This window comes from Pseudorca crassidens, chromosome 11 (genome assembly GCF_039906515.1).
Source record: "Pseudorca crassidens isolate mPseCra1 chromosome 11, mPseCra1.hap1, whole genome shotgun sequence".
NCBI classification, from domain to species: Eukaryota; Metazoa; Chordata; class Mammalia; order Artiodactyla; family Delphinidae; genus Pseudorca; species Pseudorca crassidens.
Genome location: NC_090306.1, coordinates 9,443,167 through 9,458,212, shown reverse-complemented (window position 1 = coordinate 9,458,212; position 15,046 = coordinate 9,443,167). Strand labels below are relative to the sequence as shown.

Genomic DNA, 15,046 nt, shown 5'->3' with positions numbered 1-15,046 from the left:
ATCCCTATGATTTATCTATTTTAAAACTGGAAGTTTATACCTCTTAATCTCCCTCGCCTATTTCCCTCATCTGCAACTCCCCTCTCCTCTGGCAACCACAAGTTTGTTCTCTGTATCTAGGAGTCTGAAACTGAGTCTTATTCTACGCACAAAATAGTTAAAACTCGATGTCCTGATGTCATCTGGAGATGGGCTATCACTTATAGCCATGTGACTCTAGGCAATGAACTGAAGCTCTCTGAGCCTCAATGTTTTAATGTAGAAAATGGAAAGAATAATAGGTATGCAGAGCACGGGAGGTGAGGATTAGCTACTATTACTATCATGATTATACTTATCACTTCCACCCAGTTGTCCCCTTTGCCTACCTTTTCTAATCACTGTCCAAGATGTTTCTTCTTCACAAGTAAAACGCGAGCATCAACTTAAATGCTCACGGGCTTATTTTGTGCCCTGCAGTCTGGCCACTGCCCTTTGTTACCATTTCTATTTTCACATCACTCTCCTCAGGTGATTTCTCTACCCTGTTTAGCCAAATCCTAGGACTCCTCTTAAGACGCTGCTTCTCGCGAGCTTTCCTCTCTCCTGCACCTATTCTCAACATACTCAACAACCAAGGTTCAGAGAGGTGAAAAACAAAGTCAGGGCAACACAGCCAGTCGGTAGCCAAGTCACAATGAAAATCCAGGTAGTAGAACCCTTGTAAACTGTTGGTGGGAGTATAAATTGGTGCAGCCACTGTGAAAAACTGTATGGAGGTTCCTTAAAAAACTAAAAATAGTACTACCATATGATCCAGCAATTCCACTCCTGTGCATACATCCAGAAAAAACAAAAACACTAATTTGAAAAGATACGTGCACCCCAATGTTCATAAAAGCACTATTTACAATAGCCAAGATATGGATGCAACCCAAGTGCCCATCAACAGATTACTGGATTAAGATGTGGTAATATAGGACTTCCCTGGTGGCGCAGTGGTTGAGAGTCCACCTGCCGATGCAGGGGACACGGGTTTGTGCCCCGGTCCGGGAAGATCCCACATGCCACAGAGCGGCTGGGCCCGTGAGCCATGGCCGCTGAGCCTGTGCGTCCGGAGCCTGTGCTCCGCAACGGGAGAGGCCACAAGAGTGAGAGGCCCGCGTACCGCAAAAAAAAAAAAAAAGAAAAAAAGATGTGGTAATATATATACAATGGAATATGACTCAGCCTTAGAAAAGAATGAAATACTGCCATCTGCAGCAATGTGGATGGACCTGGAGAATATTATGCTTAGTGATATAAGTCAGACAGAGAAAAAGACAAATACTATATGATATCATGTATATGCAGAATCTAAAAAATAATACAAATGAAGGTATATACAAAAGAGAAACAGAGTCACAGATATAGAAAACAAATCTGAGGTTACCAAAGGGGAGAGAAAAGGGGTAGGAACAAATCAGAGGTATGGGAGTAACAGATACAAACTGCTAAATATATCAATAAAATAGATAAGCAACAAGAATATACTGCAAAGCATAGGGAATTAAACCCATTATCTCAGAATAACCTACAATGGAATATAATCTGCAAAATACTGAATCACTATGCTATACACCTGAAACTACACAATATTGTAAATCAAATATGCTTCAATCAAAAATAAATAAAATCCAGGTAGTAATGCAAGCAAGTCCAGCTGTGTCGCATTAACTGCACCACACTAATAATTCACTCTTGGGGTTCCCAGTGACGATTTTAAATCTGAGGTTAGCTTCCCTTAACACCAAACCTTCTCCCAGATGTTTCCCCTACTAGTCAACTTATCATAAAATACGAATTATTTCAAATGCTTAAAGAAGAAACACTAATTCCAGAAAAGTATTAAATACAACTCAAAGTTCTGGGGTTGTTTTTTTAGTTTTTGTTTGTTTTCAGCATTTCCCAGAAGTGGGGACAAAACTAGATCTCACAGGTCTCACCCAGGACTAGACGACTTTGGGAGGAAAGAGGACATAGTTAACAGGAAGTGGAGGCATGAACACCGTGACTGTGAGCAATACATGCAACTCCAGAAGGGATGGAGGACAGGATACAAGTGTCAGCCTCTAAGTTTCTAAAGATAAAGGTGTGTGTTTTAAATCTGATTGCACAAGGATATATGAAAATGGAAATTTCATTAATGTTGGCTTCTTTGGAGAATCACATGATTCCTCAAAATAACAGAAACTAATGAGAAGATGGGTAACGGGATGTAATGTGTTGTTTTGCATAAGAATCAGAAGAGTTTACCAGTGTCTAACACTGAGGCCTCTGGGGGAAGATTGAAAGCTTGTATTTCCTCATCTGTAAAGCAGATGAAGTACTGGGAAGAATGAGAAGTATATGGATCATCTATAAAGCACCATTTGGTTTTATTTTTGTTTTTTAAGTACAGTGTGGAATGGTTTAACTAGTACAGGATTTGACATCAGTGATAAAGGTTCAAGTTCAACCTCTAGCTGCCAGCTGTCTAATCTGGCACAAATCATTCAAACATATTTAATGATGTAAGAACTAAAGGGATAATGTATATGTGTGTGTAGGGGAGGGAACCTTTTAATACAAATAGCTCTATAAATGTAAGATGTTTCATATTATACTGTACCAGGTTAAGTAAACCAGGGTAGGTCAACTAAATCATTTACATTTCCTAATCTTTTGTTGTGAGAGGGGGACACAGTGATTCTTACAGCAGAAACCCCATTCAGTTAATAAAAAATCATTGCCACTACTTAATAAAGATATGAAAATAATAAAATAAAGTAATGCATGTATTAATAACAAGTTAATAAAAATATAAAATAAAATTATCCAATGAATAATAAAATTCATATTAAAAGGTAACTACCTCAATATATGCTAATCATATATTAAGAGGGATGACGGTTTGTACACATTCTCTCCTTTCAAACACGAACTCCCTGTCAAACAAAACAGTTGCCAGGATTAACTATAAGTGTATCAGTAATCATGGAGATTTTCTCTGTGGAGGTAAACTAGTCAACCCATAGTCCAGATCACAAATAAGAATGAAAATCTTTTTGGGGAAATATGACAGGTAAGCCAACTTCATCATCATTCATTCATTCATTTACTCAGTCCCTACTTTACACCAGGCTCTATTCCAAGTGCTGAGGATTCAACAGTGAGCAAAACATGGAAAGTTCCTACCATCATGGAGCTTTACATTCTAGCAGGGAAATACAGACAGTGAACAAATAAGTAAACTATGCAGTAAGTCAAGGGTGATTATGTACTCCAGAGAAAAACAGGCCGGGAAAAGGGCTGCAATTCTAAATATAGCAGTCAAGGAAGGCTTCACCAAGAAAATGCCACTTAAGCAAAGACCTAAAGGAGATGCATAAGGCACAGAGATATCAGGGGAGAATGGTGGGGCTATGCACACCTTTCCAGCAAGTCCAGATAAGATAAAATGCAATCCCTGGAAATAATTTCTATCCTTTTAAATGTATTGAGGCTTGCTTGGGTCCTAGTATGTGGTCTATCCTAGAGAATGTTCTGTGTGCACTTGAAAAGAATGTGTATTCTGTTTTTTTGGATGTAGTGTCCTGTATGTATCAATTAAGTCCAACTGTTCTATTGTGTCATTTAGGATCTCTGTTGCCTTAATGATTTTCTGTCTGGAAGATCTGCCTATAGATGTCAGTATAGGCAGTATAGATACTACTATAGTCAATGTCTTGTAATAACCTCTAATGGAAAAGAATCTGAAAAAGAATGTGTGTGTGTGTGTGTATACACACACATATATAACCAAATCACTTTGCTGTACACCTGAAACACAATATTGTAAATCAACTATACTTCAATAAATTTTTTTTAAGAAATGCAAGCCCTTACCTTTCAAAAGTGGCTGGAAGGTTGGAATCTCTTGCAACTTGATGACATCGGGATCATTGCTGACATTCCGTGAGGCCTGGGAGCCCTGAGCTACAACCACAATATCATCCATCTTGGCTCTATGCTTAGCTGGAGAAGGGGCCACTGAAAATAAAGTTACACCGCTCAGGAATTGCATCTTATTTAGCGACCTCCATCTCACCAAAGCTGTTTTCACTGTAGTCATTAAAAAGGATAATTTTTACACAAAAGATGCTAACCGCAGTTATCCTGCAGTGGGGGCTGGGTAGGGGAGATGAATTACAGAGGACTTCTATTTCCCACGGTATTAAAAAAAAAAACCTTCAAACTTTATAGGACCATATACCATCTATGAGGCTGCTTTTGTAATTAAAAGTTTATTATTCAAAACACAAAATAATAACCAGATTGTTTTTAATTTTTACTTCTTTGATCCTCCTGACGTTTGTCCCTATTTCCCAATGAGGAAATAAGCATACCAAATTTAGCTGTGGCTTGCCCAAAGTCACCAGTGCTAGAAACAGAGTTAAGAAGGGAACTGGAGGTAAATGGACTGTTGGTGTACATGACCCATCCCAGTGATGCTGGGGTTGCAAAGCTGTGTAGCCACCCTATCACAGCAAGCCCAGCATGATGAATAGATCCTAGTCACAGGAAAAATAATCCTGGCTCTTAACACAAGATGATGGCACGAGCCCCCTCACCCTTAAAGTCACAGGGCAGAAAGAACCGGCAGGTCCACTGTAGGCTGAGGCAAAATAAAGAAACTTGAAGGACCGCTAAAGAGGCGGGTCAACTTCAGGCACCCAGGAGACTGTAATCCATTTAGAGGGAAGTGATTCAAACTGTCAAGGACTCCCCAGACCAAGACATCCTCTGCTCCCAAACATCTTCTGGTTGGGGCAAGAGGGAATCTTTATTGTTTTACACTCTAGAAGGTAGTATTTGCAGGCGCATCATAATCATGTCTCAAAGGTTGATCCAGGTATGCCACAGAACTGCCCTGCCTCCTGGAGGCTAATGTCTCTTAAGGCTTGGCATTCACTCTTAGAATCTCAGCTACTTTCATTGCTCTTCAAGAAGTCTCTCTTCGCCTCTTTTGGTAATTTACCTAATGTTTTACAAATCCCAAGCCCGAAATCTTTCCTAGTACAAATTCAGTGATTCCTCCTTCCCCAGATACCAGAGGAAAACAGAGTTTACTAGATTCTAGCTAGTCTCTACTACTTGTTTGTAAAATGGGGCTACTGTGAGGATTAAACATGAACACATGTGAAGCACTTAGCACAGGGAACCAGGTAAATTCTAACCTATGCTATTCGGTAGTATTGGTTAGTATGCTCTAGTACTGGTTAGAGGCCATGCTGTTGGTTAGTAGGTGAGCAAGCCTATTAAAAAGATGACACGCGGGCTTCCCTGGTGGCGCAGTGGTTGGGAGTCCACCTGCCGATACGGGGGACGCGGGTTCGTGCCCCGGTCCGGGAGGATCCCGCGTGCCGCGGAACGGCTGGGCCCATGGGCCGTGGCCGCTGGGCCTGCGCGTCCAGAGCCTGTGCTCCGCGGCGGGAGAGGCCGCAGCGGTGAGAGGCCCGCGTACCGCAAAAACAAACAAACAAACAAAAATGACACGCTTCTCACAAAATATGCTTCTGGCCTGACACAGAGGCAAGAAGGGAAGGGGTAACAATTATTACTATATTTGTTACAACAGATACTACATTCTGGATCTTTCAAATAAATAAGAATGAACGTAGCAGTAGATGCTGCTCACCGTTAAAAAAGCTATCTCAATCTAGCCCCCAGAATGGTAGACTGAACTAGCTTTGAAGGTTACATTTCAGTGTGGAATACCCATAGATCTGCTAGCGTCTACATTTCTGAACTACATATCCTACCAAGATCAGAGCAGCCCATGACCAGGGCTCTTTTTAGGCCCCAGATATAAGCCAATTTGGATTAGCAACTCCAGAGCTTATCTGGGACAGTCCCAGTGGTCCTAGAGGTTGGTGGGTAACAACAACAAAAAGGAGCAAATGAGCCTCAATTAAGCATCAGCTGTTCCGAGTGCTCATTATACTACAGGAACAATAATCCTCCCATTCCTATATCAAACTCGGAGAGAAATCTAAACAACGTGGGCGGGGGAAGAATAGGGAAAAACACCAGATCCTGCCTTCCTAGCCAACTTCTATATTAGAAAGGGAGCCGAGACACCTTCCGATGGGAAGATGCAGTTTCTGGACTCGCTCTCACCCAACGGTTCACAGCGATTGTTCACCTGCCACACATCCCTTCTGAAAAAGAATCTCTAGAACCCATTTTTAAGAAAGAATCTGTTCTTTCAGGTCCTATGACCCATCCATTGCGCGACCCAAATCTCTCTATCAGTCATGAATACTAAAGCCAAATATTAATTAGGTCCTCCTTCAAAGAGTAGGCTGCAGCTGAGAGGAACAGCTGTTCTGAAAATAATGGGCTCGGGCGCCCACGCTGGCTTAGCTTGCAATCACAGGTACCGGCTTCCATCAGGGCAATCAAGGCTAGGGCAGATGGTAATTTTTTTTTCTTTTTCTTTTTTAAGAAAAAAGCATGGTGAGGGCTTTCTGTGCGTTCCTGTCCGCCGGTCCCAGTCCCCAGCAGGCTGGAAGGCAGCCCGCCCCGCAAGCAAACAGGGCTGGCTGGAGAAGGGTGGAGATCAGGGCACCGACCTGAGGAGTTCAGATCGTTGGGTCGGCTCTCGGCCTCGGAGCTCTGCTCACTGCCCATGGTGCTGGCAGCGGTGGCAGCGGAGGAACGGCGGAACGGGCGGCGACCGCTCCGGCGGCGGTGCGACAGGGAAGGGGCCGGGGACCGGGATGCGGAGGCTACACAGGCTGCGCTGTGGGGATGGCGCGCCCAGCCCAGGCGGGGGCGCGGGCAGCGGGGGACGGGGAGGCCCTCTTCGGGGAAGGACGTGCAAAGAGGTGCGACGGAGCTATACACTGCACGCCTGCCTTATTTAGGGAAACGCAAGCCAGGGAGGCGGGGAAACGCCGGGCACCCGCCGCGCCTGCAGCCGGCGGGCGGCACCGCTTTCACTCACTCGCTTGCTCGGGCGCCTCACGCTCGTTCCTTCTCGGACGTGGATTGGCAGCGCCGGCAGCGCGCAGCCGTCAGTTCCGGGTTAGAAGGCCCACCCCCCCATCCCCACCCTGCCACCGCCCCGGGCCCGAGGGAGGGCGGGGAAACTCGCGCCGGCGACTCCCGGGGCGCAGCCTTAAAGGGCCCGATCACCTCAACGCCAGAACCGCCCCAAAGGGTTACCCGTTTCCTGTTGTAATGTTGCGCGTCACCTTTAAGTATCATCCACACACTAGGCACTTTATCCCCATCGTTAAAACTTTATTAATAGGCTTTTGGGGAGTTTGTTTTGTTTTTGTGTGTGGTTTTTTTGGTATTTATTTTTGGGTTTTTTAAACTGACATAATATTGTATGAGTTTCAGGTGTACAACATAATGATACGATATTTGTAATATATTGCAAAAAATTTAACCCTGTTTTACAGATGGGGAAAGAGAGGTGCTAGATAGATTTAGGATTGGAGTCCACAACTGCCTGGATGCCAAGCTCCTGTTTCAGTTCCCAAAGCTGGAAGTTTGGCAGTGGAAGACCGTACAAAAAATACTAGATGGTGAAAGAAGGAGCTGGAAATGAGAGAAAAATGAGTAGAAAATGCTGATTCATGTGTTAGGGCGTTTGTGCATCTTCAAAGGAAAGTGGATGCCCCAAGTCTAGTCACTTTCTGGCCACCTTGACAATTATCCGCGAGGCATTCTGAAACGAGCAAAGGCAAGAAAGAAGTACTACAGTTAACGCAATACAGAAACTTCCAGCTTTGGCAGGTCAAGGACTTACACCTAACAATGCATTCCCACCAAGGAGTTGAGTGGCTCTGGGGTTCTCAGAACTTTGCAACTCATTTTATATTGTTTGTTTCACGAAATTTCCAGCAAATGCCCTGAGAGTGTCAAATTGATGAAATGATTTTCAAGTCCCTTCTACTCTACCATATCACACACATTTCTCCTGTTTTCACTCATTTGATTTTCACAACAACACTGACGCCCATAAACAGGTAACTTCCTCATGGTTAGGTAAGTGGTGAAAGTAGGATTTAGGACTCTCTAGTTACAAATCTCATGCTCTTTCCTCTGCTCACCATTACAATACCGTCGTCCCTGGGTATCTGCAGTCCCTGGGTATCCACGGGGGATTGGTTCCAGGACCTCCAGCAGATACCAAAATCCATGGATCCTCAAATCCCTTACAGTTGGCCTCTCCGATTTCAAAGGGTAGGAACACTTGGGTATGGAGGGCCCACTGTACCTTGAGAAAAGTGCAAATGAATGTAAATTCAGTATTTTGTGGGAATGTGAAGATAGAACTAAAAACTGCCTGAGAGATCAAAAGAGTCTCCTAAAAGACTATAGTCTTGAAGTTTACATAAACCACCAGGCTGATGGGCCTGGGAAGGCCTTACTAAGCAATGTGCCCACTCCCTCTTGGGGCTCTCTCTCAAGACATTCCCTCTTTGGGGATGGGTGAGAGAAGAAGTAAAAGTGGGGAGAGTAAGTCATATTCTGACTCTTGTTCCCTCTCTTCCACACCAAAGTATATTTATCTTGTGTTCCATACCCTAATCTGTACTGATGTGATGGTGGTTTTTATGCTTCCCTTAGGATAAACGTTTCATTCTAAAAGGATTATTCCGTCCATCAACTGATGAATAGATAAATATATCACCCCATTCTCTACTGGCCAGCAAGGTCTCTGCTGAGAAATCTGCTGACAACTCTATGTATGAGAGATTTTGTTTCTCTTGATGCTTTTAAAATTCACTCTTTGTTTCTGATTTTAGACAATTTTATAATTTGTCTTGGAAAAGAACGTTTTGGATTGAGATTTTGGGGTGAGCTATTAGCTTCATGAAGTTGTATGTCCAAGTCTCTCCCCAGGTTTGGAAAGTTCTCAGCTATAATTTCTTTAAATAAGCTTTTTACCCTATCTCTTGCTCTTCTCCTTCTGAGACTCCAGTGATACGTACATCGTCTCCCTTGTGGTGTCCTATAAGTCCCATAGGTTTTCTTCATTCCTTTTCTTTTTCTTAAAATTAATTTATTTATTTATTTTTGGCTGCATTGGGTCTTTGTTGCTGGGCACAGGCTTTCTCCAGTTGCAGCGAGTGGGGGCTACTCTTCCTTGTGGTGCGCGGGCTTCTCATTGCAGTAACTTCTCTCGTTGTGGAGCACGGGCTCTAGGCACGCGGGCTTCAGTAGTTGTGGCTTTCAGGCTCTAGAGCGCAGGCTCAGTAGTTGTGGCTCACAGGCTTCGTTGCTCCCTGGCATGTGGGAGCTTCCTGGACCAGGGCTCAAACCCGTGTTCCCTGCATTGGCAGGAGGATTCTTAACCATTGCACTACCAGGGAAGTCCTCTTCATTCTTTTTTTTTTTTGCTCCTCTGTTTGGGTAATTTCAATTGATCTAGTGGCCTTCTAGATCACTGATTCCTTCTGCTTGGTCAAACCTGCCATTGAAGCTCCCTGTTGAATTCTTCAGTTCAGTCATATTCTGCTTCAAAATTACTGTTTGATTCTTTTTTTATGTGTTCTGTCTCTTCATCGAACTCATTTTGTTCTTGTATTGTTTTCCTGATAGCGCTAGATTGTTTGTGTTCTTTTCTAGCTCTCTGAACATCTTTAGAACAATTATTTTGAATTCTTTATCGGGCAGTTCTTGGATCTCCATTTCTTTGGGGCCAGTTACTGGAGGCTTACTATATTCCTTTGGTGTCCTCATGGTTCCCTGATTCTTCATGATCTCTGTAACCTTGCATAAGTGTCTGCTCATTTGAAGAAGCAGTCACCTCCTCCAGGCTTTATGAGCTGACTTTGGTAAAGGAAGATTTTCACTTGCAGGTGGGGACGTGCTGGAACATGCTGTGACTCCAAGTCTAGTGGTGCAGGACGCCAAGTGCAGGGGTATGTGGTGGCACAGGGTTCAGGGTTACATGATATCTTTTAACTCAGGCCATTGGAATCCACAGTGTCAATAACTGTGGCCCTTGGCAAGCACTTCAGTGTGTTTATAGTGGCTCTAAGGGCTGTTGGGGTCCTCAGCAGCCCCTCCAGATCGAGTGGCTAGAGACCAGACAGGTAGCAGTGGTTGCTGTTGCAGTAGTGGTGCACACACTCAGCTGCAGGGGTGCAGCTGCAGGTGCCTATAGAGAAGCAGGAGCTGGTTACCAACACACACATAGCAGTGGGGGACTGGGCAGGCAGAAAGGGTCAGTGCCAACCAAATGCTCATTGGCACCTGCAGGGGTCCTGGCTGTTGGCTAGCACTCCTTTAGCTGCCAGGTCTCACCGTGGGTGCATGGCAGTGGAGGCCAGTGACAGGGGTCTGGCCAGGGGCATGCAGGTGCACATCTGGAGGGACTGGCTGCAGGTGAGCGCAGTGGTACAGGCCAGTGACAGAAGGGCCTGATCTGGGCCCACAGGCAGCTGCGGGGGCCCTGACTGTTGGCACGCCCTTCTGTGGCTGCACAGTTTGCCCCAGGCACGTGCACTGCCATGGAGGCCAGTGACGGGCATCAGGTGGTTAGCATGCAAGATTGCAGCTGGAAGGGCTAGCCCAGATGGTGCACATGATGGCGGAGTTCAACCAGAGGGTCCAGACTGGCATCTTGCATTCATGCAACCACAGAGGCCTGGGCTGGCTGCCAGCGTTGTTCCAGACTCCAGGGGAGGATAGGGGCAGGGGAGGGAGCAGAGCGGGACACAGGCGGCTGCCATCAGTGGGTGTGAATACCTGTAGGGTGAAATCTATGGGGGGCGGGGTCTGAGGTAGCTGTGCTGGTCATTGGTTTCTTCCGTGGTGAAAGCTGCTGGGTTTGTTTGCAGAGCAGGTCACTGGAACCATGATCTCTTCTGCTGCATAACTGCTGTTAGAAGTTCCTGCTTTTCTTCCTTGTTCCTAGTCATCTCTATACGTCTTAGCTTTGCAGGTCTGGGTGGGGTGAAACCAAACGTGGACCATCGTGCGGTGCCCTGAAAGGATGGGGAAGCTGGGTCCTCACCCCGATCCTTCTTTCTAGCAAGGGGAACTTTTCTTGCTGGCAAATTCCCTCTTGGTGCTGAGCAGTGCTGGCTAGGGGGATGGGATGATGTGGGCAAAATGAAGCTACCTTCCTTCTTTCCTTGTGTAGTTATTCTCAAGTTTTTGTTCTGCTGGGTTGCTGTAGTTTCTTAAGTGGACTCCAGAGCTCTCCCAGACCTGTTTTTATTTGTAGATAGCTGTCTAACTGTTCATCTTTGTGAGGGGACAGAGGCTGGGGCTTCCCATGTTGCCATTTGTTTTCAATGAATGGATAAATAAAACGTGGTATATCTGTATCGTAGGGTATTATTTGGCAGGGGAAAAAAGGGGGAATGAAGTACGAATACATGCTGCAACATGGATAAACCTTGAAAACATTATGTTATGTGAAACAAGCCCGTCACAAAAGACCACGGATTGTAGATTCCATTTACATGAAATGTCCACAAGGGGCACTATAGAGACAAAAATAAGTAAGTGGTTGTCTAAGGCTGAAAAGGAGGGCGGGTGCGGAGGCGATATGGGGAGTGACTGTTAATGGGTGTGGGGATTTATTTCTGGGAGTGTTGAAAATGTTCTAAAATTTATTGTGGTGGGAATTCCCTGGTGGTCCAGTAGTTAGGACTCCGTTCTTCCACTGCAGGAGGCACGGGTTCGATCCCTGGTCAGGGAAATAAGATCCCACATGACCCGTGGTGCAGCCAAAGGAAAAAAAAGAAAAGAAAAGAAAAGAAAGCTAAAATGTATTGTGATCATGGTTGCATAACTCTGTGAATATATTAAAAATCACTGAATTGCACACTTTAGGCGAATTGTATAGTATGTGAACTATATCTCAATAAAGCTGTTACTCAGAAAAAGGTATTGGAAGATAAAATGCCTTCATTCATTGACTCAGAATTTATTGGGAGCCTATAATTTGCCAGGCACTTGCTAGACACTAGGGAAGGAAGGTCCAGCAAGACTCCGTCTCCCTATCCTTAGGAAGCTTACAGTCTGGTGGCAAGAAAATTAAATGGACATTTTTTTTTCTGGCCGCAGGTTGCAGGATCTTAGTTCCCCAACCAGGGATCAAACCTGTGTCCCCTGCAGTGGAAGCTCGGAGCCTTGACCACTGGACTGCCCGGGAAGTCCCTAAATGGGCGTTTATAACACAAGGATTCTGCTGGAGAAGGAAGGTAGCTTCATTTTGTCCACACTGTCCCACCCCCACCAGCCAGCACTGCTCAGCACAAAGAGGGAACTTGCCAGCAAGAAGGAATTCCCCTTGCAATGATACAAATGAACTGATTTACAAAACAGAAATAGAGTCACAGATGTAGAAAACAAACTTATGGTTACCAAGGGGAAAGGGGGGGAAGGGATAGATTGGGAGATTGGGATTGACATATACACACTATTATATATAAAATAGATAGCTAATGAGGACCTACTGTATAGCCCAGGGAACTCTACTCAATACTCTTTAATGGCCTATAGGGGAAAAGAATCTAAAAAAGAGTGGATATATGAATATGTATAACTGATTCACTTTGCTGTACAGCAGAAACTAACACAACATTGTAAATCAACTATATGCCAATAAAAGTTAATTAAAAAGCAAGAGTTCCCCTTGCTAGAAAGAAGGAGTGGGGTGAGGACCCAGCTTCCCCAGCCTTTCAGGGCACCGCTGGAGGGGCTTTAGAGGTAGGATACATTTGACATTGATGCCTGTAGCACCCCTAAAATCACTTCCACATGAATAGCAACCTATGTGGCTTATATACACAGTAAGTAAGAATTAAATAGCCTTTTCATGTTTATAAAGCACTTTCATATACACTGTCCCTGTATGACCTGCCTACAAAGTCGATAACACTTTCCTAATTTTACATAGAGGTTAGGGGGTTTACTGCTGATCACACAGCTAATAAGTGGTAAAACCAGGATTCAAGTTTTCTAAAACTCATTATGCCTCTGTCTACTCCAGACTAGCTCCTCCTCCTGTGTCTTTATTTTACTGGGCACCCCATCCACCTGGTCTCCCAAGCCAGAAATGTGGTTAGCCTCACCACCATATCCAACCCACCACCACGTCTGGAGAGCCTCTCTCCTTAATTTCTCTCTTGTCTCTATGCACAGTTCAGGGCCTCCTCACTTCTCTCATTCCTTGGAGAACAGAAGCCTCTGGCCTCACCTCCTTCAATGCATCCTTCATGTGGCTGGCACGGAGAATTTTCTAGAATATGAATCAGGTCTCTGAACCTTTCACTGCCCTGCTAAAAACCTTCAATAATTCCCCATGGCTTCAAGATAGAGTTTAAAATTTAGCATATGAGAACATTCTTGCTCTGACCCCAGCCTCTCTCTACCTCCTCCCCGCCTTTTTTTTTTTTTTGGCTGCACCGCATGGCATTCGGGATCTTAGTTCCCAGACCAAGGATTAAACCCGCAACCCTGCAGTGGAAGCGCTGATTCTTAACCACTGACTGCCAGGGAAGTCCCTATCCCTTTTTATACAGGCAAAGTTCATGCCAGTCAGGATGAAATTCCCTGAAAAGTCCTGTTTTCTCTGTCTGGAATATTCAGCTTTTCTCTCTCCATCTAGTTAACTGAACTTCATCCTTCAAGATGTATCTTATGGTTGGAAACTTATGTCCACACAAAACCCTGCACACAGGTGTTTATAGCAGCTTTATTCATAACTGCCAAAACTTGGAAGCCACAAAAGTATCCTTCGGTGGATGTATAAACAAACTCTGGACCAGACAATGGAAAATGAAAAGACACAGAGGAACCTCAAATGCATATTACAAAGTGAAAAAAGCCCATCTGAAAAGGCTGCATACTGTATGATTCCACGTACATGACATTCTGGAAAAGACAAAACTATGGAGATAGTAAAAAGACCCATGTTTGCCAGGGTTTGGGGTAAGGGAGAGGGATGATTAGGCTGAACACAGAGGATTTGGAGGGCAGTGAAAACACTCTGGATGATACTATAATGGTGGATAATATCATTACGCATTTGTCCAAGCCCATGGAATGCACAACACTAAGAATGAGTGTAAGGTCAACTACGGACTTTGGGTGATTTTGGTGGGTCAATATAGGTTCATCAGTTGTAACAAATATACCTCTCTTATGTGGGATGTTGATAATGAGGAAGCTGTGCATGAGTGGGGGCAGGGACATATGGGAAATCTCTGTACCTCCTTCTCAATTTTGCTGTGAACCTATAGGTGCTCTAAAAAAATAAAGTCTTAAAAAAATTTGAACTTATGCACCTCCTCCCAGAAGTGCAGATTAGAGGTCCCCTTTGTGAGCTTCCTTAGTTAGCATCTTCTATTATAACATGTAGTCTTTACACAATCATTGATTTACCTGTGTGTCTTTCCCACTGAACAATAAGCATCTTGAAGATAGATTTATAACCAAGCAGGACCCTATGGGGCCTTCCCACGACAGACCCTCCACCATATCCTCTGCTGTAGCTCTTCTCTGGAGTACCCAGATATAGTATTGATACCGACCAGGGTTCTTGGCCTTCCCCAATCAGTAGAAATTGACTAGAGGCCCGACAAGAAATTCAGGCAAGGCTTTACTGGGGCCCCTACTGCAGCAGGAGGGAGCGAGCACAAGCTGTTTCCTTATATGGGGTCGGAGGGGTGGCTTAGGTGTTTTGCCCACCCCTTAGGTGGTGTTGCGTGCAGGGGGCAGGCTCAGTACCCTGCTTTTCTCCCAACACTCTGCTTTTGGACCCCGGCTCTTCAGAACTGGCTTTTGAGTTTTTTGGTCTTTTGTATCTTTTTGTCCATAATTTGCCCCAACTCGTGTACGCAGTTATTTTTAGTCCCATATAGTTTCTTTGTATTTTGTTGCTTGAGGAGAGGTTTGTCCAGGTGCAAGCACTGCAGCAAAGGTTCCCTGGTCCCAGCTGGTCTCAGTATCTCACGCATATTTCAGGAGTTTTTCAGAGGCTAAAAACCACCACCACATGGAAGAAATTAACGATTTGATGATAATG

The 15,046-nt window shown here is 44.6% G+C and overlaps 1 protein-coding gene across 3 annotated transcripts in view; it reads right to left on the bottom strand.

Moving 5' to 3' along the window:
- The window catches only part of BORCS5 (BLOC-1 related complex subunit 5), a 97,707-nt gene extending 90,627 nt beyond the window's left edge, over positions 1 to 7,080 (bottom strand). Inside the window, exons 1-2 of one of the 3 annotated variants that reach the window (XM_067695727.1) lie at positions 6,989 to 7,080; positions 3,886 to 4,029 (exon numbers count right to left, since the gene is read on the bottom strand). In XM_067695727.1, coding sequence (XP_067551828.1) covers positions 3,886 to 4,029; position 6,989 — 145 coding nt within the window. In that variant the 5' untranslated portion in view covers positions 6,990 to 7,080. The other 2 variants (XM_067695726.1, XM_067695729.1) reach the window with 2 other exon arrangements.
- Between the last annotated feature and the right edge of the window lie 7,966 nt (positions 7,081 to 15,046).